Consider the following 24151-nt stretch of genomic DNA (forward strand, 5'->3'; position numbering starts at 1 on the left):
CTTCCTGGTTATCGAGTAATATGTAGGTTGTTCTTACTTAATGTATGTAAGTTGTAAAAGTACTTCCTAGACTTCTACATAGACATACAATGCAAGATATTGCAAGATTGTTGCAATACCAGCCCGTTCCCCCAGTGCGACAGAGAAAACTGACGCAAAGCAGTCCCTGCATATCTCTCTAATGGGCCGGGTTTATCGACCACGTGACCTAAATGACCAATGAGAAGGTGACATGGTCGATAAACCCAGCCCATTTGATAGAGATGCAGGGACTGCATCGCTGCAGTCGCTGCAAATCGCTAATAATATATAGATATGTATATGCAGTTACGTTTTGTAATCATTGAGAGATATTTGTGTTTGTTATGGTTAGATTAATGGACTTTACGTGTTTTCCATATAAATATGTATGTGTCATGGTACTGTAAGCTTTTTAAATTCCTATCTTGTTAATAGATGATGAAACTAGGCATTTATTTTTAGTTTGAAATTTTAAACGATACCCTCCACAACATTTGAACTCGAACTCTTGCCCATAAAGGCAATACCGACTTTAAAAAAATGGAAAAAATAATAAAAAGTAAATAATCTAATTTTAAACAAAAAGAGAAATCAAACGATTTCTACTTAGTGAAACCGAATTCAAATCTTAACCACTGTGTTTCCTAAAATTTGCGAAACAAACAGCTGGATAAATTACTCGGCAAGGGAATTAGATTTTAGATTTAATGAAGAAATTAGAATTAGAATTGTTGAGAGATTAGAATGAAACATGTTTCCATGTTTCATTAGAATGAAACAAACATGGAAAATAAAAATTAATTCAAATGATCGATTTATTCATTCGTACTCATTTTAATTTCAAATTTTACAAAACATTTTTAAAAACTATATTTTTAGTAAAAACTCGCTTCCTTGGATTAATTTTTATTGTGATCATCACTGAAATTCAATATGAATTAGCAATAAATCAACCGAATCATTTTAAAAAACAAAATACGATTGATTAGGATTCAGTAGTTGGGTAGTTCAGATTTCTTTCATAGGTGGCGCTAGGAGTTAGCCCGTATAAACTGTGTTTTCGTTTGACCTGTCGTCCTAGCCTTTTATTAGATTATATATAGCCTCTTAAATATAGTAAGAAACAAGTTATTATTATTAATAAACAAACTTCAAAGGTTTACAAACAAATATTAGGCCGATAAGTCTTCGGGGCTACCATTGTAAGAACGCTGCTGCATGATCTATTCGGGCAACATATATCCGCAACTGTCGCGTCAATACATTACAAGATTTGACAGACAGAAAAATGAAGCTGTAAGTAAAGAACTGAATATCAATCAGAAAATAAAAGATTACACACCAAGGAAAGAAAAAGTATAGAACCCTCTTAAAAATATGGAGTGAACTTTGAAGCTGGAATAGGCCCTGGAACCCTAGAATGAAGATTTTGAGGTCTGTTTGTCGAAACGAAGTTTGTCGTTTAAGTGGAAGTAGCCAACCTCTGTTTTGAAAGTATTCGGTTGGAACCACCACTAGAGGAACTACTTGCAGCAAACACTAGTGCCCATAACTATTAAAAACACGCAGTCAGTGAGCATGCTATATATCAGGCGTGCTTTGTATTTGCAAAGTTTCACGGATAAGAAATGGAGCTAAAATTTTTAATTTTCTTTTTAAGTGCGCTTCGATGTAATTAGTGAGTGACCATAGCGATGTTACCTAGACCACACATCTTCATTTCGGTTGAAAACTTGATTGTTCGACTGCGATCACCTGAAACAGTTCTTATTCATAAATCATGCAATATATAAGTGGAAGCCCATAGACATAGAATATAAGATAGACTGACAGCTGCAATATAGTCACGTTCCCCCAGTGCGACAGAGAAAACTGACGCAAAGCAGTCTCTGCATCTCTGTCAAATGGGCTGGGTTTATCGACCATGTCACCTTCTCATTGGTCATTTAGGTCACGTGGTCGATAAACCCGGCCCATTAGAGAGATATGCAGGGACTGCTTTGCGTCAGTTTTCTCTGTCGCACTGGGGGAACGGGCTGGTATTGCAACAATCTTGCAATATCTTGCATTGTATGTCTATGTAGAAGTCTAGGAAGTACTTTTACAACTTAAATACATTAAGTAAGAATAACCTACATATTGCTCGATAACCAGGAAGAACTAGCGCAGTTTCTCATTTTCGTACCGGTCAAACCTGAACGATATTGACATTGTTCAAGAAGCCGTGAATAAATTAGCGAAAACGTCCGAAATACCGTTGAGGAGACCTGAATATAAGCATAAAAAGTAGATGGTAAGAAAACCATATACTGAGAAAATTTACAAGTACAGCAAGAATTACAAACACCTGAAAGAAGTATATATATCAGAAATAATCCGGAAAGTGTACGCAAGTACGCGTAGTTACGTCCGTATATAGTTATTTTAATAACTATTGTCTAGGACGGGAGAGATTTTTGTTTTGGTTCAGAGCAGTGACTATACCGTTCTGAAGAGACCTAAGAAGGTCGAAATACGTATCAGCGGTTGTTGCTGCACTGTATCAAAACAAAAATCTAATACCGTCATTCTGTAATCTAATTTTAGTTTACTAAGAATCTCTGTAAAGAAAACTGATTTAAAATACAATTTTAAAAGGATACATTGTGCATCTGAATTAATAATAGCGTCATCTGGAGGAGTGTTTTTCATCAAAATCTGTGCGGATGGAAATTCCGTTTGTAATCTTTGAGTGAAGGCACCAATTCGTTCGTATTCCAGTCCTCTATATACAAATTGTTTATTCTAGAACAAAAAAAACATGAATACAAATTTCCTTGTAATTATTTTATATTATCTACGTTTGCAGCGTGCACAAACTTTACTTAACTTTTAGTTACAAAATTATGATTTGTAAGCTATCATCACGAACATTTGAAGTTGGGAAGTAAGAGATAAGTAAGGCCTCGCCTGTAGTAATAAGAAGAAAAAGAACATATGCTAATAACAGAAACAAAAAGGCAACATACAGAAAAAAATATTTTAATTTACTTTCTTTTTACTAATTTGCTAATGATACTAATAACTCTGTAAATTAATTACCAAGAAGACAACCAAAAATTATTTATAAAAAAAAACTTTTGACTTTTTACTCCTTTGACAGTAAATAATTATAAAGAGAAATGATTATAAAAATTATTGCGCACACAAGGCAACATAATTTTTAATCCCGTGAAAGTATGTAGTCTACTACTAAAAAGTATCGAACACTATTTCCACTTCATCCCAATATTAAAAACGCAATATACTTACTCTTACAAATAATGGAAAACTTAAACCGTAAAATCCTACTCGGAAATATTCCGGTTCAGGACGGAGTTGTGTTAAAATATTATCATAAAACTTAGCCTGGTATCTTAAAATATCACTTAATAATTTGTAGTCGAAGAAAATAGTTTCATACAAATTTGCTAATTCCTTTAGTAGAGGTATTCCTTTTTCCCAACACTAAAATAAAAAAAAAATCTCATTGTATTTATTCTTTAATACAAAAATATTTTATATAGAGTATTGCATGTAGTCCGCACAGTAGACTTATCTCTGAAAATAAACGGATTTGAAATCAGAAATCATGTACTTCCACATAACTATAACTGATCTACACGTCGAATTTATATTGCGCTACCACCCTCGGTAAAACTGAAAGTTGCCATAAAATTTGTTATATGTAACGGAATGCCCTGTATTTTAGTCTATTTTTAGCTTCTACGTAAAATCACACAGCTCAATCTCAATAACCATTTTGAAGCCGAAGAATAGTGTTTAAATATTTTTGATGGTCTGATTCCGAAAATGCCTTTTTTTTCTCGCAGCAGCTCTATTTTTTATCTCAGATTTCACATTATTACTTGCCAATAAAAAAATTAAAAAATATGAATTAGGCTACTTATTTAGATTATATACATATAATATATATATATATATATATATATATATATATATATATATATATATATATATATATATATATACATGTAAAAAAGCTAGGAGAAGATACATAATAACACACAAAAAGTACATTTGTTATTCATCACCACAAAATTTAATTTTATACGACTTTCTAGCATATCAAGAAAAATCTCGCTAAAGACTCCAATAGTCGGCTATTACATGGTGATCCCTTCTTCCTTCCCTAACAAGTTTACATGGTTTTAATAACCTGATGAAATCTTTAACACTGTTCTACACCAAAGTCAGCTTTCTGGAAATCGATCGGAAAAGTGACTGTGGAAGTATATTCTGGTATATTCTTGTTGTTGAATTCTTCTTTTAGTATTGGCAACCAAAGCCTGCTACATTATGCTGATGGGTTTGCTACACATTTTTCTTCATTAAGTAGGATGAGAGCTGCTTCTTTGATTTATCTCTTTCTCATGTCTATTTCTTCCATGATTATTGATGCATCTTCCCATTCTCCTCTGTGTTCATTGTCCCAGCCATTTTTGCATATCTGTGATTTGTCGAGGTACCAGTTTTTAATTAATGTTTCATGCTCGTTTGTAGCATTTTTAAAATTCCTCAGTATGTATTGAAATACCCTCGTATTTGCTAAAATACCAATGAATGTTTTTAGTGTATTTCATTTCCTATTCGTACGTATTAAAATACCGAAAAATAATCTTTTGCGTCGGCAAGTAATATAAACACGTTTTTAAAAGTTTGTTTATGTAAAACAGATGTGTATTTCCTTTTATCCTTTTGATCGAAACCGCTTTAAGATATTTTTCGTCGTCAAATGAACGAAATATTCCAGTTTATATGTTTTGTTTATACTAAGTTGGGAAGCGAATGATTTTTAAGAATGAACTCACTCGCTGAGGCGTGGTCAAGAGCGGTAGGCTTCAGCGTTTATTCCGAATTTTCTTCAGATTCGTAAATGTTTTTTTTATTGTTTCCTTGTTATGGAAAATAAGTTTAGTGGCAGTTAATTGTTCATTTATTAATAGTTACAATTAAAGTGGGGATTTGAAATATATCCACATTGTTCCAGTCTTTTTAAGAAGCAGAGCTCCAAAGTTTGTGTTCCAGTGCCCCAATTTCCAATCTCAATTTTGTCTTGTCCTATCACAGTGGAGATGAATTTTTTCGAGTGGTACAGAGTTTGAGTTCCAGTGAAGTCTAGTTTCTACCCCCAGAATAGCTTTTTTTGTGTTAAAATTTAAAGTAAAGATACATTTTTTTAATAATAATTTGCTTTCATAACAAAAAGAATTTGTAATAATTAATATTGTACTATCTAATCATGTTTGACATTAGTTTGCTTTGTTTTTTTTAAAGAAGGTTAACCTCCATGTAGTAACAATTTTTTGTAAGTTTTGTAGCATCTCTCACTTGTAAACACAGTTTGTAAACGAATAGGACATATATGTAAGTTTTTCTTTTTTATTATTTTCGTATAAATCCTTGTAACTATTTATATCTTGATTATTTTTGTATTGTCTATTTTTGTAACTGTTTGTGGTGAGACAACAATAAATGTTTAGTTTTTTTTTCTAAGCCATTTTGTTTACTTCTCTTAACTAACTCTCTAACCCCTTTTTTGAGTTTCATTTAAAAATATATATTTTTCATTTCTAATAATTATTTCAATAGTTACAACTAGTTGTTGTAATCGTTATAATAATAACCTCGAAGCGGCGTCCATTTTAAAGTGCTAGAGGTCTTTCTTGTGTTTTGTTTTGTTTGTTCCAAGAAACTTTCATTTTTTGTAGTTATCCCAATCCAACCCCCTTGCTATTCACTTATCCACGACCCAGCTACTCCAAATAAACCCTGAGTGCCGTTCGCATAAGTTTCGTTTATTTTGCTTGCCCTATCTCCACCCCAATAGTTTCTGTCCCCAACTTTTAACCCCCATAATAATACCTTATATGGTAGGCGAAATATTTCGTTACACGTTTATCCTGAGGATTAGTGGCCTTGCAATTTCTTCCACATAAAAAGTGTTGCATTCACAGGGTATTTTATAGACAGAATAGATCTCATTGTATTGATTGTTTTGAATATTTTCTGATGTTGGATTTATTTCCTACCCTTTTAAAGTATCCTGATATCCCCGTTAGATGTGGTATTGTTGTCATATTTAAATCCCGTTTCTGGATTTCTGGTGTTTTGTTGTTTCCTTTCTTCAATCTTGTGAAATTCCTTGTTAGCAGGTTTTTTTCTTCTTGAAATGCAATTTCTTTGGTTTAGGAATTTTGTGCTCTATAATATAATGATTTGTAAACCCCTTTTTGATGTTTATGTTGTGATTTGAGTGGTAATTTAAATGTCTGTTGGCGTGTGTTGGTTTTCTGTAAACTTAAGTTGTATACGCTGTAACCTCTTTTGTGATTAAAACATCCAGAAAAGGGAGTAAGTGGTTTGAAAAAAAGCTTGAAAAAATCGTGACTATTTGCCTACAAAATTCAGGCCAAGTAAGTTTTTGAAAAGGATTTCCAGAGTGGAAATCGAAACGTCAAATAATAATTATAAAATGTACTTAATTTCCATTACAATCAATTGTGGCTTAATCCCATATAAACATAGTATTTATTCTTCGTTTGGTAGCGTGTACTCTCAATACATTTATTTCACTACTCTTTTCTATCAATGATTTAACTATGCCGGGTCGGAATCGTCAAACGGGCCATAGTAAACTCAATATGAAATTTTAAACTGTTCAATTCCTACTTCCTTAATTATATTACATCAAAAGACATTAAATAATATTTGTAGAGAAATGAACTCTGTATTGAAAACCAATTTTAAAATTGTTCTACGAATTAAAAAGATTACAAAATTTTGCAAAAATATAATACATTTTACAGAATATTGTAAAAGTTGGACCACACGTAGTACAGAATGCGTATGACTGGTTGCGTTTGGTTACAATTAAGTCAGATATTAACAATATTTGAATTGTCAATATATTTTTTTATGATTTATTGTTTAAAAAACAAAAAAAAAATTGTATGCATTATATTCAATTTTGGAATGTGTTTCAATTCGTAGAACAGTTTTAACATTTTTGTTTTCAATACAGATGTCAGTCCTCTGTAAATAGTGTCTCATGTCTTTTGATGTAAAATAATTAGGAAAGCAGGAGTTCAACAGTTTAGAATTTCGCATTAATTTTCCTATGGCCCGTTTGAGAATTCACCGCCCGGTATAAGGGTGTTACATAGTAATATAACTTATTACTCTATTAAATATATGACACTGACGAAAATGTTTAGTTAAAAGTACAAACGTAATAGAGATATCACAAAAATTTTTGAAAAACTTTGTTAAAATATAGAATACCACAAACGAAATAGAAATCTTGTTGGGTCAATAAGATCTGGAAGTAGAGAATGATGGAATATTATTAACTCTAGTAAATAAATAAAACGACAATATCAGCACAGTATCTATGGTTATGGTAGATCGGGGCAGGGCCCATTTGTGATCCCTTCAGACACTTAGACCTTCTTAGATGGATCCATTATTTTACGTCTATCACACGGACTAGGCCCACGGGATCTAGTCTCGCACAGTATCTAACAATCGTGTTAAACTTTAAACTGTAACTATATCAACAATAGAAATCATAAGATTTCCCACTTGGCGAAACAAATTCAAATTTTTATCACTGTGCTTTTTGAAACTTGCAAAGCAGACAGATTGATAAATTAGAGCAATTCAGAGTAATTGCATATGTCGCTCTGATGATACCTAATGAGGTTTAAATAGGTATAAGCGGCTGGCGGATGCCCTGCTTCGAAATTAAATCTAATACCATCTTTCTGTTGTAACTATATCATTAAATCCAAATTTTACCTTTACTAGTGTTCAATGTGCACAAAGTTCAATGAGCAAATAATGTATTTTTTATGTAATTAAATTTACACTTACCTTTCCTTTGTCAAAATAATTAATAATTTGTCTGTAAAGCAATTCCTTAATTTGACACTCTGAGTGTCCGGGATAGTTATTATCAGATATCTGATTATTATTCCAATTCAATTGATCAGCATGAAGTTTTAAAGTAAACGCAGCTTCTGTGTAATTCTCAGCAGATAGATGTAAGTCGTGTAATTTTCTAATGTATCGAAGGTACATTTCTTTGCGGTTAATTTCATTTTTGTAAAAGTTCTAAAAACAACAAGAATTATATCATTTCAGGTGAATATATATTTGATAAAGTCAACAATTCACAAATTCGTTACAATATTTATAAGTTAGCTACAAAACCAAAAGTTAAATAAATATTAAAAACTATTTATCTGCATAACTAAATTACTAAAAATATAATAGTGACATCATGGTTAGCCAATTAATATTTAAATTATGGTGATATAGAATTATTTCTTTTAATACAATCAAATTCATGCAAAAGTTATGTTTTTGATGCTTGTTTTGATTCAGTTTACAACCACCATATTTGCTAGCTATTCGTTCTAATTCTGCGATGATTTTACTCAGTCTTGATCGGATTAGAAATGCCGGTTGTTGTTCTTTCTGTCCTATATCCAGTCCGATACTCCTCTATTATCTCTGTTTCATATATTTTTAATCTTTTTAAACATCTCTTTAAATATTTCCTCTGGTACACCGCTTGCTAATGCGCTTTTACTATTTATTTAGCCCCTTCATTACTTTTAATTCTTCCAAGTTTAGTAATTATTCGAAATTATTTGCCCATATAAGCCTAGTTTATATGTCATATCCGCAAAAAATTTCTTTGTCTATTTCTTAATAAAACTTGTATAATTATTTCATTTTCTTTATGTTTATTTAACTTCCTAACAAAACATTTTAACTTTTTTCCTTCTGTAGTTTTCTAGTTCTTTTTCCAGTTGTTCTCTCTTTTTTGACTATATATTCGTTTTGCTTTTTACCTTTTAGAATCATAATCTGCTCTATTTTGTTTGCTATATCTAATTCTTTCTATTTTTGCATTGTTTCTCTGTTCATGACTCTTTGAGAATATTTCCATTCTTTTTCTAGATTTTCCATAATTGTCCTTTCCAATCTCTTTGCAGGAAAAAAGTTACAACGCCAACGGAGCTTAGCTTTGTTGGGTCTAGTATAGATAAACTTGAATGTTAAAAAATATCTCAATGTCCAGATATAATGGAGATTAATTACTATTTAACTGGGAATAAGCCACAATTAAAGGTTAAAATACGTTTATTGACGTTTCAATTTCCACTTCGGAAATCGTTCTCAAAATACAAACATTAGTAAATTAAACAAATTTTGTTTTTGTTACTTAGTGAAAAATTCTTCTATTAATTTAATTTTATCTGACTCATCTATATTGACAATTCAGACATACATTATACATTTTAAAGTAGACGACTTTAAAATGATATTGCCAATATTGTTGAGTTGCGTTCCTGGGACGACTTTACTTATAAGATAGTTCATTCGATTACATGAAATCAACTTTAACTTGAGAATATCCGTCAGAAAAGATCATAACATGTAATTCGTCTTTAAAAAGACAAATACATGCCATGATGACAGTAAAATTCTCCTGTTAGTGATTCCATAGTAAATTATGAGGGAAAAACCAGGAAAAAAAAACCTCATAATACTATCCCGACATGGTAAGTATTTGATCTTGCATTTATTTTACCTTCAATAAATACCAAATTCCGATTTTATATGTTTGTTTAAAAAATATAAATGATGTATTCTCTATATGTTACTGACTTACCAATACTGGTATTTTCTTTTTAATAACTTCCTCTTTCAATATGGGTAACCAGATCCTACTACATTCTGCCGAGGAATTCGCGACACAATTGGTCTCATTTAGCATAATTAGAGCCGCTTCTTTGATTTTTCTCTTTTTACCATCCGTTTCTTTTAGGACTATATTTGAATCATTCCATTGAACCCTATGTTCATAATCCCATGCATGTTTACATATTTGAGATCTATCAAATTCTCTATTTTTAATATAGGATTGATGTTCACTTATTCTAACATTTAATGGCCTTGATGTTTCACCTAAATAAAACTGATCGCATTCACAAGGTATTTTATAAATGCAATTCTTTGTCCTTTCTTGTTCATTGTTAGGTTTGGTTTTGGACAAAATAGATCTCAACGTGTTTGTTGTTTTGAATGTTGTTGAAATGTTGAATTTATTTCCTATCCTTTTAAGCTTTTCCGATAATCCTTTTATATATGGTATTGTTATTTTCCTCGTATTATCCCTTGTATATGTTGTAGGATCTCGTTCTAAGTTGTTTTGTTCTATTCGATCTATTGTTGAAAATTCCTTATTTATAAACGATAAAGGATAATCATTTTTTAATAAAACAGATGTTAACAAATGTTTCTCCTCCAAGAACGAATTTTGGTTAGAACAAGTAATTTTGGCTCTATCGTATAAGGATTTAATGATTCCCTTTTTAATATTAATATTGTGATTTGATTTGAAATTTAAATATCTGTTGGTGTGTGTTGGTTTTCTATACACCTGAGTTTCGTATCCAGTATCGTTCTTAGAGATTAAAACATCCAGAAAAGGTAATGTGTTATTATATTCCTTTTCCATGGTAAATGTTATTGTCTCTTCTTTATCGTTTATATCATTTAGGAATGTGTCCAACAACTCTGATCCATGAGGCCATATTGAGAATACATCATCTACATATCTCCACCATACTGAGGGTTTTAAATTTTGTTTAGAAATAATATTTGTTTCAAAATCTTCCATAAATATATCGGCTAATAATGGAGATAAACTAGAGCCCATTGCTAGTCCAAAACTTTGTTTATAGAATTCATTATTTAGTTGAAAATATGTATTATCAGTACATACTGTTATTAACTCCATTATAGCTGATATATTTAGTCTTGTTCTAATTGCCAATGTATCATCACTCTCTAATTTTGTCTTGACTATATTTAAAGTCTTATCTAATGGCACATTCGTAAATAAACTATTTATGTCAAAACTTACTAAAGTATTATTTGAATTAAATTCAATATTTGATAATTTATTTAAAAAATGTTGTGTATTTTTTATAAATGTGTCATTTTTATTTGCAATTGGTTTTAAAATATTTAATAAAAATTTTGATAGTTCACTACAAGGAGAATTCATGGTACTTCAAATGGGTCTAAGTGGTATATTCGTTTTATGAACTTTCGGTACTCCATAAAAATGAGGGGTCTTACTGTAATGAGGTGTAATTAATCTTCTCTGATAACTGGGTAAACAATCTTTAAACTTGAATAAAGTTCTATATATTTTGTTTTCCAAAGGTTTTGTTGGATCCTTTGTTAATTTTGTGTAAGGTCCGTTTATTATTAGATCTTTAATTTTGTTTTCATATTGAATTCTATCCATTACCACAGTTGCATTCCCCTTGTCTGCTGGTAGGATGATTATGGAGTCGTCATTTTTTAAAGTTCTTATAGACTTTAATTCTTATATACTTATAGTATATCAGCTATAATGGAGTTAATAACAGTATGTACTGATAATACATATTTTCAACTAAATAATGAATTCTATAAACAAAGTTTTGGACTAGCAATGGGCTCTAGTTTATCTCCATTATTAGCCGATATATTTATGGAAGATTTTGAAACAAATATTATTTCTAAACAAAATTTAAAACCCTCAGTATGGTGGAGATATGTAGATGATGTATTCTCAATATGGCCTCATGGATCAGAGTTGTTGGACACATTCCTAAATGATATAAACGATAAAGAAGAGACAATAACATTTACCATGGAAAAGGAATATAATAACACATTACCTTTTCTGGATGTTTTAATCTCTAAGAACGATACTGGATACGAAACTCAGGTGTATAGAAAACCAACACACACCAACAGATATTTAAATTTCAAATCAAATCACAATATTAATATTAAAAAGGGAATCATTAAATCCTTATACGATAGAGCCAAAATTACTTGTTCTAACCAAAATTCGTTCTTGGAGGAGAAACATTTGTTAACATCTGTTTTATTAAAAAATGATTATCCTTTATCGTTTATAAATAAGGAATTTTCAACAATAGATCGAATAGAACAAAACAACTTAGAACGAGATCCTACAACATATACAAGGGATAATACGAGGAAAATAACAATACCATATATAAAAGGATTATCGGAAAAGCTTAAAAGGATAGGAAATAAATTCAACATTTCAACAACATTCAAAACAACAAACACGTTGAGATCTATTTTGTCCAAAACCAAACCTAACAATGAACAAGAAAGGACAAAGAATTGCATTTATAAAATACCTTGTGAATGCGATCAGTTTTATTTAGGTGAAACATCAAGGCCATTAAATGTTAGAATAAGTGAACATCAATCCTATATTAAAAATAGAGAATTTGATAGATCTCAAATATGTAAACATGCATGGGATTATGAACATAGGGTTCAATGGAATGATTCAAATATAGTCCTAAAAGAAACGGATGGTAAAAAGAGAAAAATCAAAGAAGCGGCTCTAATTATGCTAAATGAGACCAATTGTGTCGCGAATTCCTCGGCAGAATGTAGTAGGATCTGGTTACCCATATTGAAAGAGGAAGTTATTAAAAAGAAAATACCAGTATTGGTAAGTCAGTAACATATAGAGAATACATCATTTATATTTTTTAAACAAACATATAAAATCGGAATTTGGTATTTATTGAAGGTAAAATAAATGCAAGATCAAATACTTACCATGTCGGGATAGTATTATGAAGTTTTTTTTCCTGGTTTTTCCCTCATAATTTACTATGGAATCACTAACAGGAGAATTTTACTGTCATCATGGCATGTATTTGTCTTTTTAAAGACGAATTACATGTTATGATCTTTTCTGACGGATATTCTCAAGTTAAAGTTGATTTCATGTAATCGAATGAACTATCTTATAAGTAAAGTCGTCCCAGGAACGCAACTCAACAATATTGGCAATATCATTTTAAAGTCGTCTACTTTAAAATGTATAATATATGTCTGAATTGTCAATATAGATGAGTCAGATAAAATTAAATTAATAGAAGAATTTTTCACTAAGTAACAAAAACAAAATTTGTTTAATTTACTAATGTTTGTATTTTGAGAACGATTTCCGAAGTGGAAATTGAAACGTCAATAAACGTATTTTAACCTTTAATTGTGGCTTATTCCCAGTTAAATAGTAATTAATTTAAAATGCCACAAGAAAATAGCTTCAGAACAATATAATGGAGATATCTCATACTACCACTATATCAGTGCAGTTATCAATTCAACTCTATTCAACTAACACTTCACCCCACCTTGTGGCGAGCGTAGCTCAATGGCTAAAATAGTGGTATTCTAAACAAGAATGCACGAGTTTGATCCTCGCCAACGGCAACATTTTCATTTCTAAAATTATACAAGCCATGTTTCAAAGGACACATAAAGTCGTCGGTCCAGGCTACGTAAGTAGTCGTTAAGTCATGTTAGGGACGCGCTTGCGAGACTGAAAACCTTAGACCTCCAGACCTTAGCCAGGTCACACGACCTTTTTTTTTCGATCCACCTACAATTTAGTCTCTATCATTATATTTCGTTACCAGGCCCGAATTCCAAATAATGTATTTTATAAATAAAGGAGAAAAAATTAACGTTTTAAGATGTCAATACATATGAATGCAATTAATTTCGAAGGCTTCTTCTTTAAATTACGTAATAAATGAACAAGCTATCAGTACAACAGAGGCATTTAAGTGATGAGATATAATTAGTTTGTTCCAAGAGACCATGGAACAGGCGAAACAGTGGACGTCACTCGGCGAACGTGCTCCGAAGAACGCGAAGATTGTCCTATCGGCCGGAAAGGTGACGGCCACAATTTTCTCTGATTCGCAAGTTGTGATTCACATTGACAACCCGGAGAAGGGCAAAACGGTCATAGGGCTCTACTACGCTGAATTATTAGGCTTATTCGACGCCGAATTGCACAAAAAACGTCTCCATCTGGCGAAGAAAAAAGTGCGCATCCACTATATTCTCCAAATTTGGAACTTTCTTTTCTTTTCAAAGTTAAAAAAATCACTCGTCGAGTAGAAATTTGAGTCGAATGAAGAGGTCATCACCGCCACGGAGACCAATTTTGCAGGCTTTGTGGAAACGAATTTTTCAGAAGGGTTAAAGAAACTGTAGCATCGCTGGGTCAAGTGTATCGAGCTAAAAGGAGACTACGTTGAGAAATACATCGCCACTTTTCCAAAATTTTCGTTTTTTTTTGCAGGCTAAGTAGTTATCATCGGACTAGGATAATAGTTCGTTTATTTTTAAAAATGTATTTTCATAATAATATTCAATTCGGAAGGCGAAAAGCTATACTAAAGACTGTATTAGAACTTGATTTTTTAACAGTGAAAACGTGACCGCACAATTAATTGGATATTTAACATTTTATCCTTCTGTTAATTTATCTGTCAAAAGTACTTACCAAGAGATTAAATGTACATGACATTCTCTTGTCACGATTCTTGTTGCCTTGAATAACATTTCTGTAATCTAGGAGGCGTTCCAGAAGTCGGGTTATGGAACTTATAAAAGCAACACCGCTTTCTTTCCAAACTGGTTCCTCGGACTGCACCCGATCTAGTAAGCTAAAGATTTTTTAGAAATTAGATAAAGAAATGTCAATAATTAGGAAATAAATTTTAATATAATAAAACATATATGTATAAACATATTTTTGTACTTACACTGCGCTCAAATGTTCCCTTTCGAATGCAATAAAACAAAAATATTTTAATTTGATTGTACATGGATAACATACAAATATAATTGAACAGATACTGTTTAATACATAACAATATTTACTGTAAAACGATACTGTTTTCTCCGAATAATAAGAGAAATAGTATACAAGGTAAAATTGAATATGAATTTCTTTGGAAAATCTAAAACATTAAGGATAGAAATGATCAACACATATGTCTCAATAGACTGCGCGTCTAAAATTTCCCTCCCTCTAGCATAATTATTACAAATGTCCCACTTAATCAATAAAAATATTCGATGAGCGCCATTTGGAAAGATAATTTTAAATAGGATCGTGTGACAAGTAATACATAATTTGAAAGCTCGTTTCAACGACATCTATATAATAGTACGGCTTTATGAATCGGGATAAGGACTGTTTAGTTAAATCCTATTAACGGATTCTGAAGTGTGGTGTTGAATGCAGAAGAGCCGTTAGAATGGCGGGAAAAATATAATTGATCTAAACAAGGCTTATAACGGCAAATAATTGTACGTATTATGGTGCCTCTTGTTGAAAATATCTCAAATAGAATTGTATAAATGGTATTTTGGTTTCACATTTTATAGATTTCTGTGTACAATAACAAACGTACAATATAGCCTAGAAAAAAAATTTGACTGTGAACACAGACAGGATATGTTCGCCCCAAATCAGAAGAACGGCTTGTTTATCATGCAGTAATGTCTCATTGTAATATTTTATTTACATAATTGCAAAAATACCACATCGACATCATAATAGTAGACATATGTATGCATTATGAATTTTAGGAGTAAAATTATAGTTATAATTCAATTATAAAGCAGATGTATACATTATATTTATAGTCATAGTAATTTACGTAAGAATATATTTATATGCTTTAAATGTATTTCTTAATAAAGGAATTATCTAAAATACTAGATGGTAGCTGAACATAAAAATATGACCCTCTAAGTTTAGATAGCGGTTCTTTAACTGTAATATGTATATAGGAAATAAGATTATGACCAGTTGTAAAGCGGAAAAAATGATGGAACGTTCTTTTAAAAGAAGAAAAACTTCGATTCGAAATGATCAATTTCACTTGAAGTGTATCACATAATTATCTCCATAATTGAACACACATTTCACTTGATGGAATCAATTATTGCAGATACCATAGAATAGTGATACTTTCCTTCCCACCTCACTGCACACACAGGATGCAGCTTCTGTACATCAGATTTCATGGCCTGTTCAAAGCTATTTGTAAAGCCTACAATGATTTTATTTTATCGAACTCTGGCAAAGCAAAAACGATTTAAGATATTGCAAGATTGACAGCCCAGATATATATGCTATTATTTACCCCCATTAAAATCACAAAGGCTTTCGAAAAAGCCAGAATCTGGCTTGTAAACAGTCTGAATTTTGACGATTCTGATTTTTCTGGAGTGCTCACCAATGGACCTTCCACAAGTTTACAAGTGGAAAATAACCGTTCACCAATAACATCTTCTGGAGATTTTGAAATAAATGATACGAACTATCCAACTCTTACCCAAACCCCTGATATGCCTCTGGAGGATTCTGATCTTCTGGAATTTATTACAGACTTAATGGATTAGGTGCTGACAAAAGTTTTCAGTCAAGCATCTTACCTGAGAGTAACACAGTCTCCTAAACGGGCCAAATTAGTAGATATTCGACCATTTCCCATGTTGCAATAAAAGTAGAATAACACAGGTGGTTAAAAAAGGAAAGTCATGCATTTATACTATTACACCAGTGATCAGGTATTTGGTAAAATTTGCAACCAAGAACACGGTTGTTCACTTTGTGAGCCGTGGTAAAATTTTATTTGTACGATACAAACTGAACAGTGGCTTTTATTATCCTAGCAAAATGATATTAGCACCGTATCTAGAGCTAGTGTGGAAAAAGTTCCCATACCTTTAGAAACCAAGGGAATATTTCGGCAAGCGTCTTACATAAAGTTCAATACCTCATTTTTTCCTTATTATATTCGATATCTTTTTTGTTTATAAGGCTTAGACAGATGCTTCCATGAATTGTCCAAATGTTATAAATTGTGCCCCATAGTTGTACAAATCTACACCATGGTGGGGCACAATTTGACAAATGTACCGTTGAAGAAAATTGGACTTTTTTATGTTTCCGTGGGTTATTCGTAGTTTCATAAATATTCAAAGGCGATAGAAACAACTATCGATTTGTGCATTATCAGTAAAAATATATTAAAATGTCTGGAAAATATTACCTACTGAAAAATAATGTCCAAACCTGTCTCCTCCCCTAGAAGAAGAGTACGAGTCGCCGCTAATGATCGTTAGGGAGATAGCCTGGCTATCATAGTCAGGCTTCGAAAGAAATTTGATACGAAGATGATGAGATAACGATCAATATAAAAATTTAAAGAATATACTTACATTGTATTAAACAATCGCCTGTATTCATCATCACCTTTGTTTTCTGAGATCAATATATCTAGTTTGTCTATTAATTCACATTCCACTTGTTTGAAATTACCCCTAGCTTTTTGTTCACATTCCATCATATCGAAAAATATATGCAAAGTTGCCTTCCTCAGTTCTATTTCAGGTACTAATGTAACTTCTAAGAAAGGACCCACCATCGACGGAATAAAATGAAGCTTAAATTCACCTAAAAAAAATTAGTAATAATAATAATGAGTAATAATCATAAGTAATAAAAATTGTAGAAGAATAAAAACTGCAGTAGAATAAAACTAATCAAAAAAAAATATCATTGTAAATACCTAGTGATATGCCTACTAGGTATTTATGGACATTTTCTTTAACACGAGTCGATCTAAATGGTCTATCATAAATTATTATTGTTATTGATTTCTTTAAACAGTATGGAAATTTATTATTTTAACTTATAAAAGGGAAGGATCCCAGTGGTTAGATGTATACCATAGTTTAAAAAAAACTACAGTGAAGTAAAAAAATTCTGGTGTACAATGGTATATAATATATATTTATTTAAACAATAACTAAAACTAAAACATGATAATAGCCAAACGGATTACAACTTTCAAAACGTTTTCGTTCTTATCAGACCATCATTAGGAAAAAACATATGATAAATATACTGAGTAAAAAAGGCTAAACACCTATCAACATATATTTATGCGATTTGAATAATTTTTGGTATGCATGCTCAGTATCGATCACTTGTAATATGATTAAATATTCAACTTGATTTGTCAACTTACTGCAAAAGCTGGTTCAAGAAGGTGTTGAGGATCCACGATTTCTTATACACTCATTGACACGCCTGGGCATCTTTCTCATGAGGTTGTCGATATATCCTGTTCGATATCTCATTCCAGGATACTACTAACAGCTTTTACACCTAAACAGGTGTAAAAGCTGTTAAATTCTGTAGAGGCTGTTGCCAATTCAAGAGCCTGTGATCTATCATGTCCTAGACATGTCCCAGCTGTTAAATTCTGTATAGGCTGTTGCAGATTCAAGAGCCTGTGATCTATCATGTCCCAGACATGTTCAATTGAAGACAGATCAAAAGATAGTGGTGACCAATGTAAATGGTTGATGTGATGTTTGGCGGCAACATGCGGTTTAGTATTGTTGAAAAATTGCATTTTGGATAGTGTTTAGGTATAAGATTAGGCTCCACTACTTTCTGAATATAGCGTCGGGCTATCAAATTGCCTCTGATGAAAATTATTGGTCATCTTTTTTTCATTTTTAAGTGGTTATACTTATTTGTAGGTTTTTCACTGATGATGATCTGATAGGATCGAAAACGTTCTGAAAATTTATAAATCCATTTTGGATACTTTTAAAAATTTTAATAAAATATTTATACCATTTTACAAAAGGAAGTTTTTACTTAATTGTTAAGTTTTTTTAACTATGGTATATAGCCAATCACTGGGAGTTTCACTTTTAAATTTTGATTATAAATCTTTTTCGTTTAGTTGGCTGGTATCCTCGGTAAGGCAGATGTAGTCTCCGTTTCGTGTAGGGGTCAGTATGTAACACATTTAAAAGGTAATCCAAAGGTTATTACACATTTTCGAGTAGCTCTTTGCAATTCGCTAAATATTTACTATGTTTTTTTTCAGATTAATAGTCAAAATTTAAATCCTTTTTATTCATTATATTAATGTGGAAATACTTACTTTCAGGTTTTCACTAATGATGGTCTGATAAGACCGAAAACGTTCTGATAAAAATTGTAATCCGTTTGGATATTTTAATTTTTTAGTAAAATGTGTTAGTTAATATATCATTTTACACCAGAAGTTTTTTACTTCACTGTAAGTTTTTTATTATTATTTTGCTCCTGAACTTGGTATAAGGCAGTAAGCTAAATTGTATTATTCTGTGATTACTTATTTTCTTTTCTTTTTCTTCCTTTAACAGCCTGTTTCCATCCGCATTTGAAAAAAGTTTGGTAATATCACTTATTAAAAAATATGTTTATACTTCTCTCTAGTTCTTTAACAAATTGTTAAATAAAAAATATTTCTAATATGCGTATTGCCGATAGCAAAATATGAAAACTATATATAAATTTTGGTGTGGCAAAATTCGCTGCTGTAATGACTTTCACAGAACTCTAAACGACAGTATCGTCACCCACTACGAATATAATGCGACTGTTTACCATCCCACATCTGCAACAGCCGTGAGTTTAGTCAGCAGCATTTCATATTTTTCTAGAAATTATTCTTATATTTTTTATCATTGGATACGTTCAGACGACCTCAGCGACTGGACAGCTGACTAAGCAGTAGCATTCAGTCGCCTCGATGAAAAGCCGCTGTTAAATTTTCTAAGCCTACTTTATTTCTGCTGGATGAACTTTTGGGCGTGGGCGTGGTTTTAAGTTTTTAATGAAAATTTCGATTGATCTAAAAAATGGATTTACCATGCAATAATAAAAGTACATTTTGGTACTGTACGAGAATATTTATTTATAGTAGTATTTATGTAAATACATATTGAGGTCATATTCGTCAAAACGTCAAATATGAAATGAAATGTCGAGACAAAAGCGTTCAGAATGTTTTTGTGTGCTGGTTATAAGCATAGACATATATTAACATGTTAATGTATACCTCTCCTCTATTGTTATAAGCCGCCCTTTACAACCACTAAGCCGCTTTGCGCTTAAAGTCAACTGCTAAATGCTGGTGAACGTACTCATTATAGTTTTATGTTTAGTCTAGTCAAGTCCAGTGCAGTATTTTGTAATTAAAAACTAAATAAATAGGGTAAAAGTAATGAATATATAGTATACAGTGTAGTGTATTATAGTTCAATATATTTATACAATTCTGTCGAAGACCAGCATTTGGAGCCAACATAAATAAAGTATCAAACTAAAACGTGAAAAGTATATAAAACAATTACCTAACTGAGACCACATAGATAAAATCTGAAATCCCATAAGAACTCTCATATCTCCATATTTTTCTATAATCTTTTCTCTTTTTACTTCTGAAAACTGTTCTAATTGTAACGACTCTTGAGTCAGGTAGTCAACACTTAAATTGAAATAGTTGGTCCACAGCTAAAAAATTTATTACTAGTAACTGTAAACAACAATAACAAACAAAAACTTACTTCTTTATCGAAGTATCCAGCACGATTATCTAAAAACTTAAAAGCTAACGGTTGAGCAAACTCTTGGAGTGCCTTCAAAATCACATTATTGGTCAACATTTTTATGACTAGCCAATCGGGAGGAAACACCTCCATTCTTACGAGATTTCTAAATACTAAAAAAGCTCTAAGGAGAAAATCTTTTAGTGGTTTTCTATCTTGATGAGGTCCCATTACAACTTCCCATAGTCTTTTGTAATGAAATTCGTCAATGAGTTGTAGTATTCCGATCAAACATGCCACTAAACATCCCTAAAATAAATAAAAAAATTAACGTATATATCCGTAAATAAAATTTTTGAAAAATGTAGTTTCCAATATTAGAAAGAGGCAAAATGTGTTATTATTGTACGCTGATAACGTTCTAAAGAATTTTAGCAATCTACTTACAAAAACTTTAACATCCTTGTCAATACTAGTTAAAATAGTTTGAATAAGGACTTCGAGGATAGCTACACACAGAGTATCAACATCATGGTGTATACAATTATTGACTTTTCCATGTTCATCTCCAGACTTCCGTTGCTTAAACAAGTAACCTAAGATTTCCCCGAGGATATCTGTACAAAGTTTTAGTTCTTCCCTTCTTATCAAGTGGTACCTTAAATGTTTGCACGTTGTCGCAAGAAGAATGTTACGAGATTCTGAAATAAATATACAACATTATTACTATTACAAAAAATATGATGCTACAATTATAACAATTAATTCTTTCACAGAAAAGTTGGTCACGAGCGTAGAATAGTTTTTGTCGTTGTGGGACAAGGCTATCACATCCGGCACTGTTTAAAACCATATAGAGGCGAGATAATTGTTGCGAGTTGTGATCGACAAGAATTAAAAAAGATATACAAATACACCGAGAAATACCAGAGAAATATAGAAAATAAATAAAGAAAAAGAAAAAAGCTTTCGTTGTAGTAAAAGGCACGGAAACTGCACTGGTGTTCTCCATAATGTTTAACACTTTGCTAAATTTTAGGTATAAAATAAATATATGTGTGATTAACCCGTTGTTCATAGTTTTGCATATTTTGTTACATGTTTTTTTAATAAATAGTATTCTTGCATAATGTTATTTAACGTAAATTTCTTTCACCTACTTATTTAATAATTTTTTTCTGAAACAAATACTACCGTGCTAAGGATAATTTATATTCAAAGTAGATATACGAAGTACTAAAATATCAAATATGTAATTTTTGTTAAAAAAATCGGTTGCCTGTAAAGTCGGTTTTACGGGCGAAGATTTTACGTGACAACGTCTTTTTCTCGGTAGAATATTTATTGATATGAATATTATTAAATTGCACAATAGGAACAAGGAATTGAATGAAAATAAGAATTGCACAAATTCTAACTATAGAAATAGATTTTGTTTACTAAAACATTGTACATGTAAACTTAAACTTAACTAATTTCTATTTGAGTGATTTTGTTGAGGATAGGACGATGATAGGAGAAATATGAAATGAAAGGAAGTGTTTCTGCTGTAATGTGTCTTGAACGCCAAGAACGCTCGAGAAAGACAGAGACACAAGCACGGAAGCACGCACCGATTCAACGCGCCTAATTCTCTAGTGCTGCGCGCGCAGCGGACCGATCATGTTTGAGTGGGAGAGAGACGCAAGGCATTCGCCGGTCCGGCGGGCCTCTCTCTCGTTCGGTGACTCACTGTAACAGACGTGAGCGGGCGTTACACTTTTTCATGAATGACTCCGAGCCACAACCTAATTTAAGACGTTGTCACGTCAAAAATACTTCGGAGTAAACTAGAACATTTTGTCAATTTAAATAGTGCTGGTTAGATTGACCATATGTCTGTTAGAGTGTACCGTTTTTGAGACGTCTGCGATTACGGGTTAAAGATAGGGTTTTGGTAAATATATTTAACCTTTTATTTTCAAATGAAAATACTTCTACTAAAAATAAAACAATTATGGGAAACATTTTAATTTGTTTATGTACAGTTTCCAACCTAAAGTATCTAAACTTTTTATTAAACATAATTAAATTACAATCGGCATTCCTAATGATCATTAGGCTAATTTGCTTAATGTGTTTAGGATCTTTGTAAGCGTTTATATTATATTTTACATCTCAAGCACAACAGTTAGAAAGTTTCTTCATATTGATTTAAACTCAATATATTGTAATTCAAACTGTACTTTCAAGTGACCACCATGCCTAGACGTAAGTTGGATATTGATGAAATAATTGAAAATTTGCATAAATACTTTATCATGGAAAGAGACAATGTTGGATCTTTAAGGTTATTATTATGTATAAATCAACGCGTTTGTGGCGCACTCGAGATAAGTGAAAGTTAGCTAAAACCTGTAATGAAGACTGTCAGAGATTCTCAAGAAGATCTTAGTGTGACTGAGTATCACGAAGACAAGAAAACAACTCGTAAACATTCTAGGAGCATGACTTACCTGATGGAGAAAAATTTTAAATTCGCAATATTTGAATGCGTGAAAACAATCAACATGTCAGTTTAGATACTTTACTGGCCAAGATAAGAGAAAGACAAGTTTCTGAAATTAAGAGGACTAGCCTTTGGAAAGTGTTAAGAGATTTAGGATTTAAATTCAAAAAAGAAAATAATAGGTTACTTTTATACGAAAGGAGTATTGTGGTTCAGGAAAGAATTAAATTTTTGACAGAATATACTAGACTTAAATCTTAAAATGCAACATTCGTATACTTAGATAAGACATGGTATTTGCAAAGGGTGGAATTAAAAGAATTTGGCAAGACGACAGCATAAAATCAATAAAACACACAGATAGCGAAGGCAAAAGACACATCATTCTTCATGTAGGAAGGAAAGAAGGTTTTATAGAAAACGCAGATTTGATTTTTTCTTCAAAATCAAAATCTACTGATTACCATGAAAACATGAATGCAGATATGTTTGTTAAATGGCTTGAAGAGAAACTGTTACCTAGTCTGAGTGAACCAGTAGTTATAATTTTAGATAATGCACCTTACCACTCGGAGATTTTGGAAAAACAACCAAAACAGTGGTGGAACGTACCGAGCATAAAAATTGGTTAATTAAAAATAATATCAATTTTTCAGAATACGCCTTCAAATCAGAGTTACTGGAAATTTCAAAACGTAATGAAAAACCAACAGTTTATATAGTTGACCAAATTGTATCAAATTACGGACATCAAGTACTACGGTTAGCGCCGTATCACTGCCAGTTTAATCCCATCGAACACATCTGGGGTATATGTAAAACGTATTATGATAATCACGTTGGATGCAGTGACGATGCAGTTAGGGAAATGTGACAAGAAGCTCTTAACACTGCAACTCCGGAAATATGGGCCAAAACTGTATGACATGTATGTTTGCATAATATTTTGAGACATAACCTTTTTACTTGTGGTCCAATATTAGTAATTTTTTAGACAAGTAGAAGGAAAATCATTGCAGATTAATTCTAAATATTTCCGAATAACGTCAGCTGACTTAATTAGCAAATCGAAATTATATGACCGAGTTTGATTCGAGAAAATTGTCAAAATTGACATATAATACAGAAGTTATTTAAGATCAATTTTTGTTGACATTTTAAAGAGATCGTTTTTTATGTGAGTCTAAACTACAATTTTCACCAAAAAATAGATATAGCATTTTTCATATAAGAATGCTTGCACGTCACAATTTATATAAAGTG

General features: G+C 31.6%; 1 protein-coding gene across 2 annotated transcripts in view; it reads right to left on the minus strand.

Annotated features, from left to right (window-relative positions):
• Positions 1-24151, minus strand: part of spg (dedicator of cytokinesis spg) — a 255921-nt gene that overhangs the window by 39362 nt on the left and 192408 nt on the right. Inside the window, exons 13-21 of one of the 2 annotated variants that reach the window (XM_072540447.1) lie at positions 20848-21101; positions 20419-20709; positions 20206-20365; positions 17224-17458; positions 14751-14768; positions 14489-14651; positions 7936-8175; positions 3313-3507; positions 2664-2805 (exon numbers count right to left, since the gene is read on the minus strand). In XM_072540447.1, the coding sequence (XP_072396548.1) occupies positions 2664-2805; positions 3313-3507; positions 7936-8175; positions 14489-14651; positions 14751-14768; positions 17224-17458; positions 20206-20365; positions 20419-20709; positions 20848-21101 (1698 nt within the window). The remainder of the gene's footprint in view (positions 1-2663; positions 2806-3312; positions 3508-7935; positions 8176-14488; positions 14652-14750; positions 14769-17223; positions 17459-20205; positions 20366-20418; positions 20710-20847; positions 21102-24151) is intronic. The other variant, XM_072540448.1, reaches the window with a different exon arrangement.

Source organism: Diabrotica undecimpunctata, chromosome 8 (genome assembly GCF_040954645.1).
Source record: "Diabrotica undecimpunctata isolate CICGRU chromosome 8, icDiaUnde3, whole genome shotgun sequence".
Classification (NCBI taxonomy): Eukaryota; Metazoa; Arthropoda; class Insecta; order Coleoptera; family Chrysomelidae; genus Diabrotica; species Diabrotica undecimpunctata.